The 23,353-nt window shown below is 38.8% G+C and overlaps 1 protein-coding gene across 1 annotated transcript; it reads left to right on the top strand.

The window, feature by feature from the left end:
- Positions 1-1,237: 1,237 nt before the first annotated feature.
- LOC148357309 (centrosomal protein of 83 kDa-like) lies at positions 1,238-23,038 on the top strand. The gene is made up of 15 exons (XM_088347480.1): positions 1,238-1,426; positions 2,570-2,708; positions 8,176-8,268; positions 8,339-8,470; positions 9,506-9,757; positions 9,814-9,945; positions 13,757-13,871; positions 18,743-18,887; positions 18,956-19,105; positions 20,322-20,397; positions 20,464-20,594; positions 20,666-20,762; positions 20,839-20,942; positions 22,672-22,819; positions 22,891-23,038. Exons 1-15 carry the CDS (start codon positions 1,290-1,292, stop codon positions 23,017-23,019), a joined length of 1,980 nt encoding a protein of 659 aa, XP_088203606.1. The 5' UTR covers positions 1,238-1,289; the 3' UTR covers positions 23,020-23,038.
- The last annotated feature ends 315 nt before the right edge of the window (positions 23,039-23,353 follow it).

Genomic DNA, 23,353 nt, shown 5'->3' with positions numbered 1-23,353 from the left:
ACTACCAATCCAATGTTAATTTTCATGAAAGAAATCATGGATTGACATATTTTTAATTCTTTCACACCGTGGAATCCCCCACTTAAATGGCGCCATGTTGTCTGGCATAATGCCGCCACGCTCCCTTGTTGGAACAAGAGTGCCATCTAGTGATCAAATAGTCAAGTCATGTTTATTTGTATATTACACATTGGGGCTTTCAATAGATGTTAGCAATGAAACTTGAACTAATTAAGCACAGACAATAATGTTGTGTATGTGAACGTTATTAAAAATCTGAAATTATCGCTTTACAAATATAAACAAATCAACATAATTTCTAATATAGACAATTAAACAGGATTACGTGGTGTTAGCTCCCATAACATTTATCACCCCAGTGTTTTTTGGTTTGAACAAATTTATTGACACTAACAACAGCAAACAAACAATGTGAGGTTTGAACAGCCCTTCTCGACAATCTTAACAGCAATCAAGCATATTCCCAATTTTGTTATGTCTGGCAAAATAACGTTTTAACATTTTTTCCTGACATGAATTCAATTCAGACTGCTCAACTTTTGACATTTTACACTTTTAGCATTCCATCCCCTTTTTTTTTTTTGGTTTGAACAAATTTATTGACACTGGTTTGAACAAATTTATTGACACCAATAACAGAAAACAATCTTGACAATCTCAACAGCAATCAAGCACATTCACAATATTATATTTCAATATGACGTTTAACAGCAAACACAATGTGAGGTTTGAACAACCCTTCTCGAAAATCTTAATAGCAATCAAGCGTATTCACAATTTCGTTATATAACATATTTGTTAGTGTCAATAGATCCGTCCAGGCCCAAGTCGATTTTTTTTGTTCTGAACAAATCCACCGACACCAACAGCAGCAAAACAAACACGACAATCTCAACAACCATCAAGCATAATCACAATTTTGTTATATCTGACAATATGACGTGACGATATGACGTTTTAACACTTTTTCCTGACATTTTCAACAACTATTAACAGCAAACAAACAATTTGAAGTTTTAACAACCCTTCTCGACAATCTTAACAGCAATCAAGCATATTCACAATTTCGTTATGTAACGGTAATTGTCGAAAGTCAAGATTCACATTGAACTTTAAAGTGGCACTCCCTATGACGTCGGACGCATGACTGTACGTCACGTTATTAGCATGGGCTTTGATTTCTTTAGTACAAGTCACACATCTCATTTGGCACATTCTAAATTTTTATTTTGACTTTATACGACGCGCTTTCTTTCAGATTGTACGAGATGGAGCCTGCTAAACTGTTAACAGTGACTGGACCGGATGGTGCCGGGATCGAATTTCATCACATGCTTCTTGATCTTCAGAAAACGTCTGAAAATTATAAATCAAATTATAACCTTCTCAAAATAGAACATTCCAGGTATCTTTTCATTTTCATACGAATTATCACTAAATTAAACCACTTAAACTTTAGTTTATTGATCTCAGAAGTTTTTTTTAAGGTTATTGTTTGAAGAGCTAGTTTACGAATCAAAGCTTTAATACAGAGGTTCGTAAAGTACGGCCCGAGGGCCACATGCGTCACCATTTTCCCTTTGTGTGTCTACAACAAAAATACTACTACTGAATACGAAACAAAACTAAATATAAAATGCAGTGCTTAAAACAGCGACCTCACATATTATTTTGCTTTCATATTGAAGAGGAAAAAAAACATAGAAATACTACAAAAATACTACTTCAGTAATACTATAATACAAAAATATGTCTACATAAATACTAATAAAGAAATACTACAGAACAAATACAAAACATTATGGAAATACTTCATAAACACTTTTACCACAACATCCATTTATCCATTATCTGCCGCGTGAAATACCACTACTGTAATACTGTAATACAAAAACACTACTACCTAAAATATCACAATAAACATACAACTACAGTAATATACAAAAATATTACAGATATACAACAGAATTTCTACCCCAAAAAATCACTCCTAAAAAATACTTAATACTTCTACAGAAATACTACAAAAATACCATTACGGTAATACTATAATACAAAGATACTACTCCAGAAATATCACGACAAAAATATTACAGATATACTACAGAAATTATACTATGCAAATACTTAAAAACATCTACATCTATACTACAGAAATATTACAAAAATGATAGTATAAGAAATTATTAAAAAAAAATACTGCAAAAATACTACAAAAATACTAAAAAACAACTAGTTTTACTATGAAACAAAATATCAAATATAGTGCTTAAAACAGGAATCTAATATATTATCTTCCTTTAGTTGTGAGTGTTTCAAAATTCATTTGATAAAACTAATCTATTTAAAAACATATATAAAAAAATAAACAATGTTTATGCTTAGATATCTTTTGATAAATGATCTTATCAGTCTCCAGTGTCGGCCCCTTGGCCAAATATTTTAACCTGATGCAGTCCCCGACTCCCCAAAATTGCTCACTCCTGGTTTAATCATTTTTTCAGTTGTATTTATTTTGTAATAATAATAATTGTTCTTCTCTCTTTAGTTTGCAAGATGAGCTATCTCATTTGCAGGGGGAAGTGAAACGTCTCCATGGCCAGCAAAAAAACCTTCAATCCCAGTTGGCTGTGCTGACAAAAGAACTTTCGGACAAAAAAAGGGAGAATGAGGATCTTCGACTGCAGGTAATGATAAAAATAATTTTCAGATGTCACATATATAGATTACACAAGTTAAAATGATACAAAATCTATAAAATAGGGGGGGTATTTAGTAGGGGTGTAATGTAAATACTGACATGTCTCTTGAGCCATATAATCAAACTACTATAGAAATATGTTGTTATATATGCATATAATGTTTGTTAAGATGTTGTATTAACTGTATTAACTTATTATCTAGCTAAGACGAAAAACAACTTTTTGATGTTCTTGACTGTTCTTATGGTTCTAAAAACATTATATTTTGGTTCAAAAATAGTTTGGGCAGTAAACGTATTTTATGTGCAGAAGAAGAGTTTTATTTTATTTTTGTAATGTTAAATCTTTTTACATTGTACTGTATACTTTATTTACACTTCACTTAATTTCCATAACTTTGTGCAAATGTAAGGTATTTCAGTTTTCATGTTGTTTTGTTTAAGTGCATTATCCCGGTTTGTTAAAGTTTTCATAGTCACTTTATATTTTCCTATTTCTTAGTCTTTATATTGTATATTTTTCCAACTGGAGTGCAACCATAATTTCGTTGTAGCAATCCAATAATAGTAAAGTTGACTCTGACTCTGAATTGCACCTACCTACCTGATGCAGTCTCGGGAATGGCCCTCGATGCCCTTAATAAACGATAACCATATAAATTATATCTATCTCATATATCTATCCATCCATCCATTATCTGCACCGCTTATCATCAGAAGGGTCGCGGGGGCGCTAAAGCCGATCCCAGCTATCTTCAGGCAGTGGGAAGGGCACACCCTGAACTGGTCGCCAGCCAGTTGCAGGGCACAGAGACAGACTCTCGCAGACACTCGCTCATTTACACCTAGGGACAATTTGAAATGGCCAATTGACCTGACATGCATGTTTTTAGAATGTGGGAGGAAACTGGAGTGCCCGGAGGAAACCCTCACAAGCATGGGGAGAACATGCAAACTCCACACAGGAGGGTTTGATCTCATGACCTCAGAACTGTGGTTCACGGACCCCTTAACCGCACGGGTCGTATGGGCACCAATGAAGATGTACCTCTGGACAGCCTTTCACCGTTTACGATCCCTGACCTATTCATGGGTCGTGGCAAAGTTGGCACCATTCCATACCTGTCACACCTCCACTGCTCGATGCCCGTACAAACTGTCGTATTTTCCCGTACAAAATACAAAATAATCGTACACCATATTTATTTTTTTTTTTTTCAAAATGATGCATGATGGGAAATACCGAGACGGCAGACGCATGCGCACAGTAGCATCAAACCGCTCGCTTCGTTTACTTCGACAAAAACGATATCGAGATAGAGGCTTCTGCGGAAAACTCGTTAGACTTGATTGATTTGCCGTTTCGTGATAGTCGGTTATTACCGGATGGTACCCATAATTGACAAATTTGCGTTTTTCCGTACACGTCTTCAAATGCATAATAAACGTACTTTGTACGGCCAAAACGTACAGGTTGGCAGGTATGCCATTCCATTCCTTAATGTTGTCGGCCCAGTTCTGTCCCGGTCTTTCTCTTCACCTGCCCCCTTGGTCAGTCCTGATTCATACGTATGTATATATATATATATATATATATATATATATATATATATATATATATATATATATATATATATATATATGTATACAGGGTTGGGTAGGGTTACTTTAACTGGATTACTTTCAATTACTTTTGGATTACTACAATCCCAAATATGCTAATAAAAGACAAAATAAACTAAATACGAATAAGATTATGACTCACAACACGTGGTAAGCTTTCCCTCCTGGCTTTGATCTCTTTGATCCCCGGCAAAACTAACATAAAATGCGACAGAAACTAAATGAAAATAAATCCAAACATCATTTTTCCCATCCCATGTATTCCGTTACTCCCCAAGCCTGCAAAAAATTTAGTCATTTTATTCATATTTAGTTTCTTTTGTCTTTTATTAGCACATTTGGTATTGGAGTAATCCAAAAGTAATTGAAAGTAATCCAGTTAAAGTAACCCTACCCAACCCTGTATGTATGTGTGTATATATATATATATATATATATATATATATATATATATATATATATATATATATATATATATATATATATATATATATATATATATATATATATATATATATATAATATGCATATATGTAAGTGCATATATGTATATGTATATATGTATATGTATAACCATCCATTATCTGCACCGCTTATCCTCATTAGGGTTACAGGGGTGCTGAGCCCATCCCAGCTGTTTTCGGTCAGTGGGCAGGGGACGCCCCGAACTGGTTGCCAGCCAGTCACAGGACGCATAGAGACAGACAACTCACTTGCTCATGCACACCTAGGGACCTCAGAACTGAGCCGCACACGCGTTAACCACTGCGCTGCATATTATATACATATATAATGACAAGGTCCGCCTACTCGAGGGCGTTGTGGTTAAGGGTCGAAAAGCCCAGTGACGGTTGGACACCACCTGACGACATCTGCTCCTGGTTGAAGGCTGCAGTCACTGTTTGAGTGACTGCAAATGGTGCACTGATTAGAAGTGTATGTAATAGTGTATATTTATTTTATATATATACAGGACTGTCTCAGAAAATTAGAATATTATGATAAAGTTCTTTATTTTCTGTAATGCAATTAAAAAAACAAAAATGTCATACATTCTGGATTCATTACACGTCAACTGAACTATTTCAAGCCTTTTATTATTTGAATATTGCTGATTTTGGCTTACAGCTGAAAAAAACTCAAAAATCCTATCTCAAAATATTAGAATACTTCCTCAGACCAAGTAAAAAAATAATTTTATAACAGCAAAACTAAATCAAACATTTGAAAATGTCCATTGATGCACTCAGTACTTGGTTGGGAATCCTTTTGCACGGATTACTGCATCAATCCGGCGTGGCATGGAGGCAATCAGCCTGTGGCATTGCTGAGGTGTTATTGATGCCCAGGATGCTTCGATAGCGGCCTTCAGCTCATTTGCATTTGTAGGTCTGGTGTCTTTCATCTTCTTCTTAACTATACCCCACAAATTCTCGATGGGGTTCAGGTCAGGGGAATTAGCAGGCCAATCAAGGACAGTGATGCCATGGTCAGTGCACCAGTTACTGGTGGTTTTGGCACTGTGGGCAGGTGCCAGATCATGCTGGAAAACGAAATCCTCATCTCCATAGAGCTTTTCAGCAGATGGAAGCATGTAGTGCTCTAAAATCTCTTGGTACACAGTTGCATTTACTCTGGACTTGATGAAACACAGTGGACCAACACCAGCAGCTGACATGGCTCCCCAAACCATTGCTGACTGTGGGAACTTCACACTGGATTTCAAGCAACTTGGATTTTGCTCCTCTCCAGCCTTTCTCCAGACTCTGGCGCCTTGACTTCCAAATGAAATGCAAAACTTGCTTTCGTCTGAAAAGAGGACTTTGGACCACTCTGCAACTGTCCAGTGCTTCTTCTCCATAGCCCAAGTCAGACGCTTCTTCCGTTGTCTTGAGTTCAGAAGTGGCTTGACCATGGGAATACGGCTATTGTAGCCCATTTCCCGGACACGTCTGTGAACTGTGGCTTTTGATACCTGGACTCCAGCTTCAGCCCACTGTCTTTGAAGCTCCCCCAAATTCTGAAAGTGGCTCTTCTTCACAATTTTGTTAAGGCTGCGGTCATCTCTCTTGGTTGTGCAGCGTTTCCGGCCACATTTTTCCCTTCCAACAGACTTTTTGTGGATATGCTTTGAAACTGCACTCTGTGAACAGCCTGCTCTTTGAGAAATTTATTTTTGTGTCTTACCCTCCTGATGGAGGGTATCAATGATGGTCCTCTGGACAGCAGTCAGATCAGCAGTCTTCCCCATACTTGTGATTTAGTTTACTGAACCAAGCTGAGTGTTTTTAAGGCTCAGGAAACCCTCGCAAGGTGTTTCGAGTTAATTAGATGATTCAGGTGATTAGTTGAATAGCCTACTTGTATACTTTTTCATGATATTCTAATATTTTGAGATTGGAGTTTTGAGTTTTCTTAAGCTGTAAGCCAAATTCAGCAATATTAAAATAATAAAAGGCTTGAAATAGTTCAGTTGATGTGTAATGAATCCAGAATGTATGACATTTTTGTTTTTTTAATTGCATTACAGAAAATAAAGAACTTTATCACAATATTCTAATTTTCTGAGACAGTCCTGTATATATGAGTGAGTGAGTGAGTGAGTGAGTGAGTGAGTGAGTGAGTGAGTGAGTGAGTGAGTGAGTGTGTGTGTGTGTATAAATAGTATTGCAATATTATGAAGCAGATATAGCCGTTATTAAGCAAAACAATCAATCTTTTCACTTAAATGCGTCCACAACTTTTTGTTTTCTTTGATAAAGAGTGTCTGCTTGGATCCTGTAAAACCTCAATTTAGGACCACAAATGTTATTTTTCTAATTCTGGCACACAAACTACAACATGGCATTTTAACACCTAACTAGCAGATACAAAAGTTTGGTTTTACTTCAGTGTGTTGACCGGCGCGGAGTATTCTTTTGCATCCAGGGTGTGACGTCATGCTTGCTGAAGCTATGAAAGGGTCAATACTTCAGATGAGCAAAAACAATTATGAATTCTACAAGATTGTCAAGGACCAGGAACGGAGACGGGAACCCAATTAAGTTAGTTTCTTAGTTTTATAGAAAGAGAGTGATAGTAAGGCTTGCTTGATCGCTTGATCCGAGCACTGACGGAGCACGGGAGCGAGTAAGGCGGGAGTGACACTTCCGTGTCGGAAGAAGACAGACGGGAATGGCAAGTCGTTTGACCAGGGCTGGAGATCAGAGGCGATGTAAAGTTCGTAATAGAGGTCGTAGGCAGGCGGCGGGCAGAAGAGGCGTAGACAGGTTCAGAAACGGGTCAAAAAACGGGAATCGTACTGGAGTCCAAAACAGGGAGTCAGGTTCAGAAGGCCTGCCTTAGCAGGAGCTGAAGGTTCGGAACATTCGGACGCCGGCAACAGGGAGTCGGGGGGTTCAAAAAGTGGCAAGGAGCCAATCAGCGACCAGGGCTGTTGGCGCCACCGGGGCAGCCGCAGGTGCCCTGAATCAGTATTCATGACAAAGATGTATGAATACATATACAGATATATACTTTGTATATATATATATATATATATATATATATATATATATATATATATATATATATATATATATATATATATATATATATATATATATATATATATATATTATTTATTTTTTTAATTTTTTTTTTTTTTTTTTTAATTTATTTTGTTCAATGTAAAATCCTCAATGAGGTACAGCTTAGGATAATTTGCTGATATATTTGTTTCACCAGGGCAACACCAATGCAAAAATGTTTGAGCAACAAGAATGTAAGGAAAAATTCTGACTTGCTCACAATATTAAATGATGGAAACATTCATGTGTCCCAAATTGCAGGTGATGACTCCAAAACGTTTGGAGTTGCTGAGGACTCAAGTTCAGCAGGAATTAGAAGCGCCAGTCCGAGAGCGCTTCAACAAATTAGAAGAGGTCTAGTTCTGTTGGCTCTTTCCTTGTTTACGCATAAAAAATAATGAACACCTATTGATTTCTCTTCAAGGAAGCAGAGAAATACCGATCCCAGTTCAACAAGCTGCGTTACGCCATCACTCTGCTCAATTCCCAGTTTGAACAGCAAAAAGAAGAACATGTTGGGATGTTGGAGGCGCAGAAGATGCGCTACGAAATGGAGGTGAGCAATCCTACCTGCGATTAGAGCAATCTGGAGGTGTACATCAACCGTGCTGGGCACGTTAGTGAAAATCTGTTACAGTTACTGGTTACTTCAATTAAAACTTTATTTTGTTAGCCCTCTGATGTGTCTTGGGAAAGTACAACCTGGTGGCGCCCATTCCTTTCCAGGACTTTTTTTTGTGTAGGGGTTTGCTCCCTCACATACCGACACCCAAAAGTATCTAGTTACAAATTACTGTTTATACTCACATTGAAGCCAACCCTCTAAAACTGCTTAACGGTGTAATATTTAGTGCCTCCTCGTGGCCAAACCTGTTCTTGGGACAAAAGCTAATTTTCCCCGCTCATTTTTTTTCACTGTGTGACATTTGATGATTTTATAAAAATGTACGGAATAATAATGCCAAGACCCGGTGTCCCATTTCAACAAATTTGCCTCCCACAGTCACTGAAGATCGTTCAGGCTCAATTTGACCTTCATTTTTTTGGGTAACTAATGGTCTCAGAAAAAGCTTCAAGCTGTTCTTTTGTATGTCACTAAATACTGCAAACGAAAATTTTCCGGCTCTACAGTAGTTCCCTTCAGCGCAATGGGCGCATGCGATCGAGAATCAAGTCCACTGTGTCTGCAGATATCTACCCACCCCTACCGGTCACTGAATCAATTCAGTTTGCTTCAGTTTGTTCTGTAGGTTTCCATCATAAAGTGTCTCAACAGTGAAGATACAATATTTAATGAACTTACATATATAAAGGATTCCTAAGAGATATACAGTCAAAAAGGGTCTGTTGAAGTGACACCTTGACTCTATCTACACTGTAGTGGAAACTGCCCTTGACAGAACCACACTCACTACAATCGTTGGATTGGCTTTGAACTCGCCTAACTCCATTAGGGACAAGGAATTAAAACAACACAGATAAAATTATTGCATTAGAAAACTTTATCTTCGGGCCATATGAACTCATGAAAAGAGCCATATATGGCTTGCGACACCTGCTATACATCAAATATGGCTCTCGTCCTGTTTAGATGGCCCACCTGAAGAAGGAGAAGGAAAACCTGGCAGCCCAGTTACAGAGCATGGATCCCCTCCACGAGAGGAAACGAGTGGAATTCCTACTCAAGGAAAAAACGCAAAATGCGGTGTTGCTTAAGGGGCTGCGGGCAGAACTGGCTGAGCTCCGTGCCGAGAAGGACCACGCTGACCAGCGGGTAGAGAGCATCCAAGTCTGTCAGAACCGGCAACTCACGGAATCGCAGGCCGTGGTGAAGTCCCTGGAGGTGAGGAACCAGAAAACACAAAAAAAGGCTGCTTTGATAGCGAGTGCTGTTTGCAGTCGGAGCGCCAGTGCATGTCCATGCGCTTGGACCGCATGGAGGGGGAGCTTCGTTTGAGCCAGGAGCAGAACAACCAACTTGTCGGACAGATCCACAAGTACAAAAGAGAAGTCAGCTCCCTCAACTGCCAGGTGAGATGGAGCAAAACAGCAAAATGGGCAAAGCCCCAAAATGCCTGGAACAGTGTTTTTCAACCTTCTTTGAGACAAAAAAAATTAAAAAGAAATTTTGAGGCACAGCGTCCATCAAAAATGTTTAAAGCCCCAGTGTGTAAGATTTGACAATTAAATGGCACTGTTGTCTAATGCAAACACCAGTGCTACAGCAAACAGAAAGAAGGCAAACATGGCGGTGACCTTAGGTATGGATTTAACTACAGTCGTATGCAAAAGTTTGGGCACCCCTGATAATTTTCAAGATTTTCCTTTATAAATCATTGGTTGTTCGGATCAGCAATTTCAGTTAAATATATCAAATAGCAGACAAACACAGTCATATCTAAGAAGTGAAATGAAGTTTATAGGATTTACAGAAAATGTGCAATAATTGCTTAAACAAAGGTAGACATGTGCACAAATTTGGGCACCCAAACAGTAAAATTACAGTAGATCCTCCTTTTGCAGAAATAACAGCCTCTAAAGGGTTCCTTTATCTTCCAATGAGGGTCTGGATTCTGGTTGAAGGTATTTTTGACTATTCTTCTTGACAAAACATCTCCACTTTAGTCAGGTTTGATGGTTTCCGATCATGGACAGCCCGCTTTAAGTCATACCACAGATTTTTAATAATATTCAGGTCTGGGTACTGAGATGGCCATTCCAGAACATTGTACTTGTTCCTCTGCTTTAAAGCCTTAGTAGAGTTTGAGCAGTGTTTGAGGTCGTTGTCTTGTTAAAGTATCCAGCCCCGGTGCAACTTCAGCTTTGTCACTGATCCTAGAACATTGTTTTCAAGAATCTGCTGATACTGACTGGAATACACGCGGCCTTCAACTTTAACAAGATTGCCAGTACCTGCACTGGCTACACAGCCCCACAGCATGATAGAACCACCACCAAATTTTACTGTAGGTAGCAAATGTTTGTCTTGGAATGCTGTGTTCTTCTTCTGCCGTGCATACCGCCCCTTGTTATGTCCAAATAACTCAATTTTAGTTTCATCAGTCTACCGCACATTATTCCAAAATTAAGCTGGCTTTTCCAAATGTGCTTTAGCATACCTCAGGCGACTCTGTTTGTGGCATGTGTGCAGAAAAGGCTTCTGCCGCATTACTCTCCCATACAGAATCTCCTTGTGCAAAGTGCACTTAATATATGAACGGTGTGGAGTGACACCATCTGCAGCAAGATCATGTTGTAGGTTTTTGGAGCTGGTCTGTGGGTTGAGTTTGACTGTTGTCACCATCCTTCGCCTCTGCTTATCTGAGATTTTTCTTGCCCTGCCACTCCGGGCCTCAACTCGAACTGTGCCTGTGGCATTCCATTTCCTCACTATGTTCCTCGCAGTGGAAACTGACAACTGAAATCTCTGAGCTAGCTCTTTGTATCCTTCCCCTAAACCATGATGTTGAACAATATTTGTTTTAAGGTCATTTGACAGTTGTTCTGAGACTCCTATGTTGCCACTCTTCAGAAAAGATGCAAAGAGGAGAACAACTTGCCACTGGCCGCCTTAAATACCCTTTCTCATGATTTGCTTCACTTGTGTATGTAAGTCAAGGTAAATGAGCGCTCCAGACAAATTTTGTGTTCCAAAAATTAGTGCTAAAGGTATTCAAATCAATAAAACAACAAGGGTGCCCAAATGTATGCACCTGCCTACTTTTGTTTAAGTTATTATTGCAGACTTTCCGTAAATCCTGTGAACTTCATTTCACTTCTCAGTTATCACTGTGTTTGTTTTCTATTTGATATATTTAACTGAAATTGCTGATCCGAACAACAGAAGATTTATAAAGGACAATCTTGAAAATGATCAGGGGTGCCCAAACTTTTGCATATGACTGTATATCAAAGCAATGCAAATTTCTTGACCTATTATTTTCTGAAAAAAATGACACTGGCACGGAGCTCAGCCAGTTCTGCCCGCAGCCCCTTGAGCAACACCGCATTTTGCGTTTTTTCCATGTATTTTTGCCTCATATTTAAATAAATGTTTTGTTTTTTCATGAAATGTTTTTGTACCACTAGAGGCACTAAATATTACACACTGTCCATTCAACAATTAACTGCTGGCGCAAGTTTGATGTATTTTTAAAAGAAAAACTTTAAAGGAACATTGTATGTAATTTAGCACCTTCTAGTGGTAAAAAACTTAATTAATTAAATGTGTGTATATATATATATATATATATATATATATATATATATATATATATATATATATATATATATATATATATATATATATACAATGGTTACACTTTATTCTGGTCATATTTTTTAATCGGTTATCTGAGTTTTACTATATATATATATATATATATATATATATATATATATATATATATATATATATATATATATATATATATATATATATATATATATATATATATATATATATATATATATATATATATATATATATATATATATATATATAGCCTAGATGGTAAGGCGCCCGCTTTGAGACTGGGAGGTCGGTGGTTCGCTCCCCGGCCGAGTCATTCCTAAGACTTAAAAAGTGGTCGGCGGCGCCCTCTGTTGGCTGCGGCTGCATCGGCTCGCTACAACGGGTCAGGTGCAATCGACATTTCGTTCTGTGTACATTGTTACACAGAATGACAATACAAGGAAATTATTATTATTATTATTATTATATATATATATATATTTGGGGAGAAATATAACAAAACTAATGTGCAAAGATTATTTGCCATTGGAACATTGTTTAACTTCTTTTCATAGTAAGATAAGAATTAAAAACAGCAGAATTGCTGGTATGTGTAAGATTTTTACTTCATTTTATTATTTTTCCAGTGCAATCGTAAACAATTTATAACAAAATAAGTTTTTAAAAATACTGTACCGCCTCAAAAGCAGATAATTTGTTTATGAAAAAAAAATCTGCTGAAACCTACTGATGTAGCCTAGATGGTAGTGTGCCCGCTTTGAGACTGGGAGGTCGCTGGTTCGCGCCTCGACCGAGACATACCTAATTGGTATAATGGCGGCGCCCTCTGGCTGCGGCTGCATCGACTCGCTACAACGGGTCAGATGTATCGACATTTCGTTCTGTGTACATTGTTACAAAGAATGACAATACAAAGGAAATTATTATTATTATTATTATTATTATTATTATGTAGATGAATGTTGTAGTTACTTGGCTGATCACTGGAGGAAAACAAAGAAACTGAACAATAGTTAAGTCATGTTTATTTGTATTGTCCTTAATCACAAAAAGTCTCAAAGGGCTGTCTATACAGACTACAGACTACTAATACATCATCCCTTGATTTTAAACCTACATGAGGTTATGTAAAAACTCAAAAACCTCATGAGGTAATCCCCCTTCCAAGATGAATAGGCTACAACGGGTGTTGCAAGGACATCAATAGACAATACACAGACACCATCAACATGAAATATAGGTAATAATAGAATGTCCAGTTGACAGCTCCCTAAGGTCAACATTACTTATGAGCTATAGAATATAAGTGTGTTTTAAGTGTAGATGGAAACACTTCCACTGAGGTTGCAGATTGAATCTCAGAGGGTAGAGCATTCCACAGCACTGGGGCATGAATGGAGAACACTCTCAAACCTGCGGATTTCTTCTCTGCTCTTGGGATCACCAGTACAGGGATTTTTTTTGCAAAGATAAAATTGGGCAATTTCCTGCGGGACACTAGACAAGGTCTCAGGAGACACTGGTTGAAAAACACTGGGATAGAATAGAATAGAAATAAAATAATTAAATAAAACCCAAATGTGTCAGATGGAAAGCCTAAGGTTGGCACACAAGACAGAGGTGGACAACATGAAGCTGGAGTACACCCGCTCCAAAGGCGAGGTGGAGAGGGAGTGTGATTCACTCAGGGGGCAGAAAGAAAGTAAGTTGTTCACTCAGTCACAAACGCATTCACCTACTTGAAATATATTTTGACGGCCATACCTGTCCATGGCACTGAATGTGTTGACGACTAAGTCAGTGGCTCTCAAATTAGGGTATGTGAGATTTAGATATACATTTTAAAATTCAGATCAGATTCAGATTCAGATCTACTTTATTGTCATTCTAGTACACGTGTATACAGAACGAAATGTCGATGCATCTGACCCCCACAGTTTCCTTGAATGTACAGATATAAATAAAGTTGTATTGTAATTGGCTACGTATAGTATTTTACCATAGTGCCGATAGTGCAAGAAGAGTAGCTAACCAGATGTGCAAAATGGGCAGTCAGGTTAACAAGTCAGGTACACAGTAACATTAACACTGTAACAATAACGCTGTAAATTACCATAGTGCAGAGAGCAATGTGCAATGAGTGGCAAGCTATAAAAAACTGCCAGTAGTGCAAAAAGACAGATTAGCAGCCGTTTAGATTTAAGTTAACTATATGTTATATTGACCATTTAACAGTCTAATGGCCAGGGGGACTAGACTATTGCGGAGCCTGGTGGTCCTGCACCGCACACTGCAGAACCTCTTCCCAGAGGCTAGCAGAGTGAACAGTCCATGATGGGGGTGAGAGGGGTCCCCGGTAATGTTCTTAGCATGGGATAGGCAGCGCTTCTGGCCAATGTCCTGAATGGAGGGAAGTGTAGTCCCGATTATTTTCTCTGCTGTCCTCGTTACCCTCCTCACACTACCCCAGTCGGTAGCGCTGCAGCCTCCACACCACACAGAGATACAGCTGGTCAGGATACTCTCTATGGTGCCCCTGTAGAATGTGATGAGGGAGGGTGGGGGCAGGTGGGCTCTCCTCATCCTCCGCAGGAAGTACAGGCGCTGCTGTGCCCTCTTAACCAGTGATGCAGTGTTCACGGACCAGGTGAGTTTGTTTGTAATGTGCACCCCTAGGAACTTGATACTGCTGACAACCTCCACAGCCTTGTTGTTGATGCAAAGTGGGGCATGGTTGGGCTGGTTTTTCCTAAAGTCGACAATGATCTCTTTAGTTTTGTCAACATTCAGGACCAGGCTGTTGTCCCTGCACCAGCCCACCAACTGCTCCACCTCCTCTCTGTAGGCTAGGTCGTTGTCATCCCTGATGAGGCCCACCACTGTTGTGTCGTCAGCATACTTCACGATGTGGTTTGTGGCGGACCTAGGGACGCAGTCGTGTGTCATCAAGGTGAACAGCAAGGGGCTTAGGACGCAGCCTTGGGGGGAGCCCGTGCTGAGGTAGATGACATCTGAACTGTTCTGACCTATCCGCACTGATTGGGGTCTGTCACAGAGGAAGTCCAGCAGCCAGTTCCGCAGGGGGGTGTTGAAACCCAGGAGTCTCATTTTGTCTACCAGATGTTGTGGGATGATGGTGTTGAATGCTGAACTGAAGTCCAGGAACAGCATCCGCACATGGGTGTTCTTCTCCTCTAGATGTGTCAGGCTCAGGTGAAGCGCAGAGGAGATGGCATCCCTGGTGGAGCGGTTTGTCCTGTAGGCAAACTGAAAGGGGTCGAATGAGGAGGGGAGACTGGAGGTGGTGTGCTCTTTAACCAGTCTCTCAAAGCACTTCATTATGATAGGAGTCAGTGCAACGGGCCGGTAATCGTTGAATGATAAGATCTGGGGTTTCTTTGGCACTGGGATGATGTTGGCAAATTTGAAGCATGATGGTACTTTGGCTTGGTCTAGCGAGGTGTTGAAAATGTCTGTTAGTACACAAGCCAGCTGATCGGCGCACTCCCTAAGTACCCGCCCCGGAATGTTGTCCGGGCCTGGAGCCTTCCTTGTGTTGACCCTTCTCAGGGTCTTCCTCACGTCAGATGAGTCCAGGTGGAGTGCTCTTTCGTCCTGATTTGGAACCGCTTTCGCTGCAGTGGTGCCGTTTTGTGCCTCGAACCTTCCAAAGAATTTGTTGAGGTCATTCAGAAAGTCCATGCTAGTGTCCTGCACTGGGGCGGTGGTTGGCTTGTATTTGGTAATGGCCTGAATGCCTTTCCACATATCCCTGGTGTTGGTTTTGTTGAGGAAACGTTCCTGGATTTTTTGACTGTACGTTCGCTTTGCTAGTCTGATAGCACGGTTCAGGTTAGCCCTCGCTGATCTCAGCGCCTCCATGTCACCAGATTTAAAGACAAGGTTCCGTACTTTTAGTTGTTTGCGTATCTCAGCAGTCATCCAGGGCTTCTGATTGGCACGGGTGCATATAGTTTTGGAATTGCTGACGTCTTCTGCACATTTACTGATATAGGCTGACACAGAAATGGCGTACTCATCTATATTTATTTTGTTGTTGTAAGTGGCAGCCGATTTAAACATGTCCCAATCAGTGCAATCAAAGCAGTCCTGTAGTGCCTCCATTGCCCCCTCAGACCACACCCTCACCTGCTTCTCTGTAGGTTTTTCTCTGGTCAGCAGGGGCTTGTATGCTGGAATTAGCATAACAGAAAGGTGATCTGATGAGCCAAGGTGGGGGCGGGGGGCTGCTTTATATGCACCTTTGATGTTTGTGTAGGCCAGGTCTAATGTGTTCCTACCTCTTGTAGCAAAATTTACATGCTGATGGAAATGCGGGAGAACTGTTTTCATATTGGCCTGGTTAAAGTCCCCCGCCGCAATAAAAATGCACTCGGTGTAAGCATGCTGCAGTTCACTCACAGTTCGGTAGAGAACGTCCATTGCCTCCTTCGTATTAGCGCTGGGGGGCACGTACACGGCAGTAATGATGGTCGCGCTAAACTCCCTCGGTAGGTAGAAGGGTCTGCAGATCACCGTCAAAAGTTCAATGTCTCGTGAGCAGTGATTCGAGATTATCTTCGCATTTCTACACCAGTTGTTGTTTGTATAAATGCATAGACCGCCTCCCTTTCTTTTGCCGGTGAGCTCGCCGCTTCTATCGGCGCGGAAAGCAGTTAGCCCCACAATGCTAACAGCGTCATTCGGGATAGATGAGTTTAGCCATGTCTCCGTCAGAATTAAAGCACAACAGTTCGTCAACTCGCGGTTCGATGAGATATCCAATTGTAAATGGTCCAGTTTGTTGTCCAGGGAGCGGACGTTGGATAGGAAAATGGATGGTAGAGGCGTTTTGAAGGGTTTAGCCTTCATCCGAGCCGTTAGCCCGGCCCGACAACCTCGTTTCCTTCCCCGGTCACAGCGCTTCCGCTTGCCACTTTTACTCGCTGCTTTGTAGGCCGCTGTGTTCTGTTGACATAGCACTCCGAGGCTAAGTAAACACTCCAGAGTGATCGTCGAAATTTGCGCTGGATTTCTGGATGTTCGCATATCCAGCAAAAAACTGCGATCGTATATTAATCTACAGTTAGAGTTGTCTTTGTTCGCCCTCATAAACTGAGTCGAAGATTGGGGTTTTTGACTAGAATGTGAGAAACTGTCGGGAGCAGATCCAGCCGCAGCCATAGAGGGCGCCGCCATTTTGCCAATGTACCCTCAAGGCAAAATCACAACATGTGTTTATTTTCTAACTACACTAAAAATAGAAATCTTGCTCTATTGACAGGAAATGTGTCTCATTTTATGTTTTTTTTTTATTTTACCACATTTTAACTCATTTTACTTTGTAAAATAAATCTGATATTTTTGTCATTTATATACTCAAAAATATAAAAATAAAATGAAGAAAAGGTAGGCATTTAAGTAATTTTTAGTTCATTACTTTTAAAAGAAGTAATACCTAAAACATCCTCGTTTTCTGCAAATTGTACTTTATTTTTAACCTTTTTTTTCTCGTAAAAAAAGAAAGAAAATATGTACAATAAGGTCAATTATTTGATGTTTTACTAAAATCACAAAAATGTTTTTTTCTATCAGATTAAAAACAATAAAATGTATGTAAATAAATAAATAAATAAACATTGATTCAAAGTAATATAAATAGAAAACCAAACAAAACCATTTCTATATATTTTTGATGCAAACATAGTAAAAGAAAAAAGAAAAATGTCCAAAAGGTAAATTATTTTGTTTCTTATTTTAAACCAAATTAAGAACAATGCATCAAAGTAAATAATATCAAAATAAATCGAAATGATTATAAATATAAAAACAGAAACAAAAATTAAATTAACAAAACAATGTGCCATATCACACTATTTCTAAACACTTTTTATGATGAAATAGTCAAATTTAAAAAAATTAAAAGAAATACGAAATCATATGTAAAATAAGGTCAATTCTATTAGGTTCATGTTATATTTTAATTTTACTAAAATAGGTAAACGGTGATTTTTCAGTCAAATTAAGAAAAATGGAATATACATGAAAGTAAATCATTAAAAAAAATAAACCAATGTAAAAATAATATATCTAGAAAAACAAAAACAGAAACAAAAATTAGCAAGATTATCAGCCATCCATTAGACAATTTATGTAGATATATTGTTTTAATAAAAACAAAATACTGTGTGTAAAATAAGGCAAATTAATTGACTTTGATTGTATCAGTTTTTTTAATTAAAATAGAAAAATAATGTTTTTTTTAAGTAGGAACAATGAAATATACATGAAAGGTATTTATTTAGAAATTATATTAAAAATAATGTCAATATACTGAAACAGAAACCCCCCAAAAAATAGCAAATGTATCTGCCATATCGAATTTATTTTTTGATGAAACACAAATTTTCAAAATAACAATGTGTCCTTCAATGAGAAATTGTTCTATTATTTCTATACACAATTTTACTTAAGCACTGATTCTTGGGCTATTTGGCTCAAAGGCTATTGAACTAGGTTATATCAATAAAATGCTGACAAACTGCACAAGACGTTTTGGATGTGTCTCATCAGGTCTGCAAGGAGAAGTGTTGGCCCTCAAGCAGATGCTAGAGAGGCACAACAAAGTCCTGCTTGATAAAGAGAAAGATATGCTCAGGAAGGTGAAAGCCGTGAGTGACGAGGAGATGCTCAAGACTGCCACATTGCTCCAGGAAAAGTCAGTTTGTGCAGATCAACAGGCAGTGAGAACAAAGACACGGTATATCTGCGTGTATTGTGTGTTAGGTTAGATTTGGAGCAGCGTCTGATGGAGTTTGAGAGCCAGAAGTCCATGCAGAGCATCAACATGCAAACTCAGAAAGACCAATGGCACGACCAACTTGGCATAGCCCGTAAAAGGGAGGAGGCTGTTCGGAAAGAGCTTCAGACACTCAAGTCAGTGTGTGTGTGTGTGTGTGTGTGTGTCTGTTTTTAAACTCCTCAAATCTGTAGATTATTATTTTTATATAAGAGAATATGGTCCACCTAAAAATTAAGCGCTGTACCGTAATCCCTCGTTATAATGATGTTCGCCATTCGTGGTCCTGCTCCTTCACAGATTTCTCATTAAACAGACCCTAAGAGTAAACATTTACCTGTACAGTATACAGTACTTTAATTGTTTTTTTTGATTCAATAACATATATGAATATGCATGTAAAAAAATGAAATTGAATTTACTTGTGGTCTGACGTGACCCGAGCTGGTTTACTGGTGTTAATGCGTGGATGCAGAGGAGGGAGAAGACAGCGGATTAAAAATGAAACCGGTTATGAAACTTCCACTTGCGAGGATGATCATGTCCATAGCAGATTTCCTTGTATCAATCGTCTCCTCATTCTTAATAATATCCCGATCGTGCCAATGTAGGGAGGGTAGTGATTCGCGGACCTTCTTCATATTTCCTTAAGATCCTAAGTTTCATTCCAGGGTTAGCATGTTTTTACTTCTCCCTTTAGCATCACTGCAACAACCTTGGGACTGATAGCAAATAAATACAGGACAAAAATATAGTATTGTATCACCAAATCGCAAAATCTTTATAAAACACATGCGATTTTGAATTGAATGAAGCAAAAGGCATCGTGGGAGTTAATTCAGCCAAAAGCATATCTGTAATTGCATGCTACCATGAAGCCAATAACCGAGGAGCATTTATTTGTCGCCAACCAATAGCCGACGGGCATTTTAGAGAGATACCTCTTCATATGCACAAACACAGCTAAGTTTGACTTTTTTTACGTTTTGGGGAACGCAAATTAATTTGTAGTTGATGTCCAATAGTGTGGAAAATTCAGTAAAAACAACCATCTTATTTTACATCATTAAGTGAAAATGTCAGGGGTCTACTGTAATTAATTGTATCATAATTGTCAAGAAAAAAATAGAGGATTCTAATTTACGGTTTTTGCTTGAAATTGGTTCCTTTTGGAATGTAACACACGTGACAATTAAGTGTTCACTATACTTAAAATTACCACTGTAGGAAACATCAATCAACTAATTTACTCCAGTAGATGGAGTAAATTACTGAGGTTTTACTGTTCTAATTTTTTCAATTTCAAGCGACGAAAACAACAATTTGTTGACAGTTGTCAAAATATTTCGTCAGAACCAAATTAAAACAGCAAGGTGCTCAGCTGGAAGAGCTTCAGGGACACAAAGTAGAGCTGATGGAATTAAAGGAGGTGAGTGGGGAAAAATGCTCTTTGTTAAAGAAAAATTCCTTTTCCTGTATGTGTGTCTTTTGACAGAAAAACCAGGAACTCTGTGTCCATTTGGGGGCGCTGTCTCGCTCTGAAGCCGAACTGGCAGAGGCCAACGATCATCTGAGGGAAAAACTTGATGTCTTGAGGGAGGAGAACATCCGGCAAGGGGCCGAGAGGTGCTACTAAAATGCACTTATGTCATTTTTTTCTCATTTTAGCATCGTTTTCTTCACATTTTCTTTTGCAGACTTGTAGAGAACAGCAAAGAACAAGAAGCCAAGCTCGAAGATAAATACTCGCAACTCAAAGACAGACTGCATAGGGCGGCATCTGCTGAGAAAAAGGTGCTCTTGCTATTCTGAACTAAATTACCTCATTTTCACCAATAACGCCAACTTAATGACTCGTCTTGCTCCGTAGAGACGAGACAAGGAGGAGAAAAAAGAGCAGAGCTTGAATAGTACAATTCAAATGCTAAGGAAACAAATCGATGAACTAAAACAGGATGGGGTCTCTACCAACAAGTGAGTCTTGGAAAAAAAAACTCATATCCCAGAAAATCACAATAATTTAGAACAGGGGTGTCTAAGTCAAATGGACCAAGGGGCCAAATCAAAATTTTGGCAACTACTCAGGGGCCAGACTGATGGAAGGTTCACACTTTAAAAAATGCAGCGTACAGTCTAGTGAAGCCAATTGACCTATGGCTAAGCCGTGCCCCCTTTACTCACTCTGACAAATATCCAACATTGAATAGCGTTAGGACAAGTGTCAGAGCAGGAGACATTTCACATGAGGCAATTGAGCTTTTGGGGCCCTTTAAAGATCATATATAATCTCAAAAGGGCTGATTCCATGGTTGAGAAGGTTGATTAAAAGCTTCAGCTTCAGGTCACAATGAAAATGTGATTAAACCACATCTCATTGTCATCACCATCTTAAACAACACTACAGAGGATCAGCATTGTTTACCTTCAACTAATTAACCTGAACTTACCAACCTACAAAACTAGCATATAACAGGCCACTGAGCTCCCAGTAAACAAAGTGACATGATGTACAACGTAGCCAAGAGCTAACCTTAGACTAACGTCAGCCTAACGTTAGAGATGTTAACGGTATAAATAACTTTAGATTTTTCTCCAGTAAATTGACAATATGTTGCCTCAAATACTAAGTTGACTTACCTTGGAACAGATACAGACATCCTTATTAAAGTTTTCCACGTTGTATTGGTGCTATGGTCGACTCAATTTAATGTGGCTTGGAAAAGGGTAAAAAATACACCCCTTCCCCTAGGCTCTCAGGATACCTCGTATCAGACTTTCTTCTACTGCATCCACACCGTTTGACCATTCAAAAATTAAATACGTGAGGAATTTTTTTTAAAACTGTCAAACTGTAATGCATTTCAATGGAAACACCAGCGGAAAATGTCCAAGTGCATTGGCTTGGCTATGCACACTGTGATTGGCTCATCGCTTTGAGGTCAGGGCTTAGCCATAGGTGAACTGAACCTACTGAAAACCGAAGAAAAGGAGTATGATCTGATAAATAAAACATTTTTTCTTATGGCTCTGTAAAAAAAATCTTGAATTTTCAACAGGCACAAAAAGGCAAATTCCCTTGAAATGAAAATCCCAATAACATAAATGGTAAATGAAGGAAGCTGCTATTTAGTTGCTAATGTTGTGGTTGCAGCGAAAGACCCTAAGGCACGAGTCGGAAACCTTTTGGACCCAAAGAGCCATTAAAGCGAAAAATTACGAATTTGTTTTTCACAGAGCGATATGATATGTTTAATCAAAATTCAACAAAACCACCAAACCCGCTCTCAGGCAAAACCTAATTCTTTAGCTCATGTTATTTCACTAGGTGACATTTGATCAAATGTATGAAATAATAAAATTGCCAGTGCATGTGTCCCATATGAGTAAAAATATACCACTTAGAATTTGTCCACCTTCCGCAGTTACTTAAAGAGTGATAAGGCTCATTTTGGCCGTGATTTTTGCCAAAAATAAATAATGGTTTTAAAACAAGGTGCGAGTAGAGGTTAACCATAAACAACACTTTCTTCAAGTAGAAGCATTGTACAGTTAAAAAAATAAGAAACAATTCCTGGTGTATGATAAATAATGTATCAAGATCGTCGCATGTACTTAGAAAACTTTGCCACCGTTAATTTAATTTGTCAAATGTGATTTTAAAAGGAGTTAAAAATGACATGTCTGTTTTTACTGATGTCTTTAGGAGGTTGTTGGATTATCAAAAGCGCCATAACAAATTCCGACACCTCCTGATGTGCAATGGTTCTGTCGGCATCAGCGCGGCCCAAATCACCTCCACACGCCGCCCCAGTCTTCTACTCGGTCCTGAGATGATGCTTTCTGATATGCAAGTAGGTTTCACCTGCCATAGTCTACAGTTTCTCTGCCTGTTTGCTAATTTTATGTTTTTTTATTTCTTTAGGAAGAGGAAAGGGAGCAGAGAGAGTTAACCCGGATTCGTCAGAGGGTGGATGAGCTGGAGAAAGTTCAGCAACAAATTGAAGAGCAAGGATTTATTGAGACTAAGAAACACGACGTGGGCTCCGTATGATTGTGTTCCACTTTTCCAGCCCGCCAAGTTAGTACATTATAAATGCTTTTTGACAAACGTAACAAATAAACACCCTTTGGAGGTGAACTGTTTCTATGCAAAGCTCGTGCAAGCCACAAGATTGGCGGTTTCCAGTAAACAAACTACGTCTCCCATGATCCTTTGCTTTGTAGTTCTCAAAACGCGATCGTTAGCTAAACGGCTAGTGAACCGACAATGAAACAACTTGAGAAAAAAACGTGACAAATGAGCTATTATTCAGCCTTTTCTACATGGAATACTACTTGTAAGTATTATTCGATTTGGACGCTGTGCTCGTAATCTCAATGAGCGA

Source organism: Urocampus carinirostris, chromosome 11 (assembly GCF_059441175.1).
Source record: "Urocampus carinirostris isolate Australia breed hairy pipefish chromosome 11, RoL_Ucar_1.0, whole genome shotgun sequence".
Taxonomy (NCBI): domain Eukaryota; kingdom Metazoa; phylum Chordata; class Actinopteri; order Syngnathiformes; family Syngnathidae; genus Urocampus; species Urocampus carinirostris.
This window is presented reverse-complemented; position numbering and strand designations above follow the sequence as displayed.

Excerpts from the sequence above, each read along its gene's own strand:
- LOC148357309 (XM_088347480.1), top strand. The coding sequence starts at position 1,290 with ATGGAGCCTGCTAAACTGTTAACAGTGACTGGACCGGATGGTGCCGGG. Across the intron at positions 18,888-18,955 it reads GCCACATTGCTCCAGGAAAA|GTTAGATTTGGAGCAGCGTC; the intron begins GTCAGTTTGTGC and ends ATTGTGTGTTAG. Across the intron at positions 22,820-22,890 it reads TGATGCTTTCTGATATGCAA|GAAGAGGAAAGGGAGCAGAG; the intron begins GTAGGTTTCACC and ends TTATTTCTTTAG.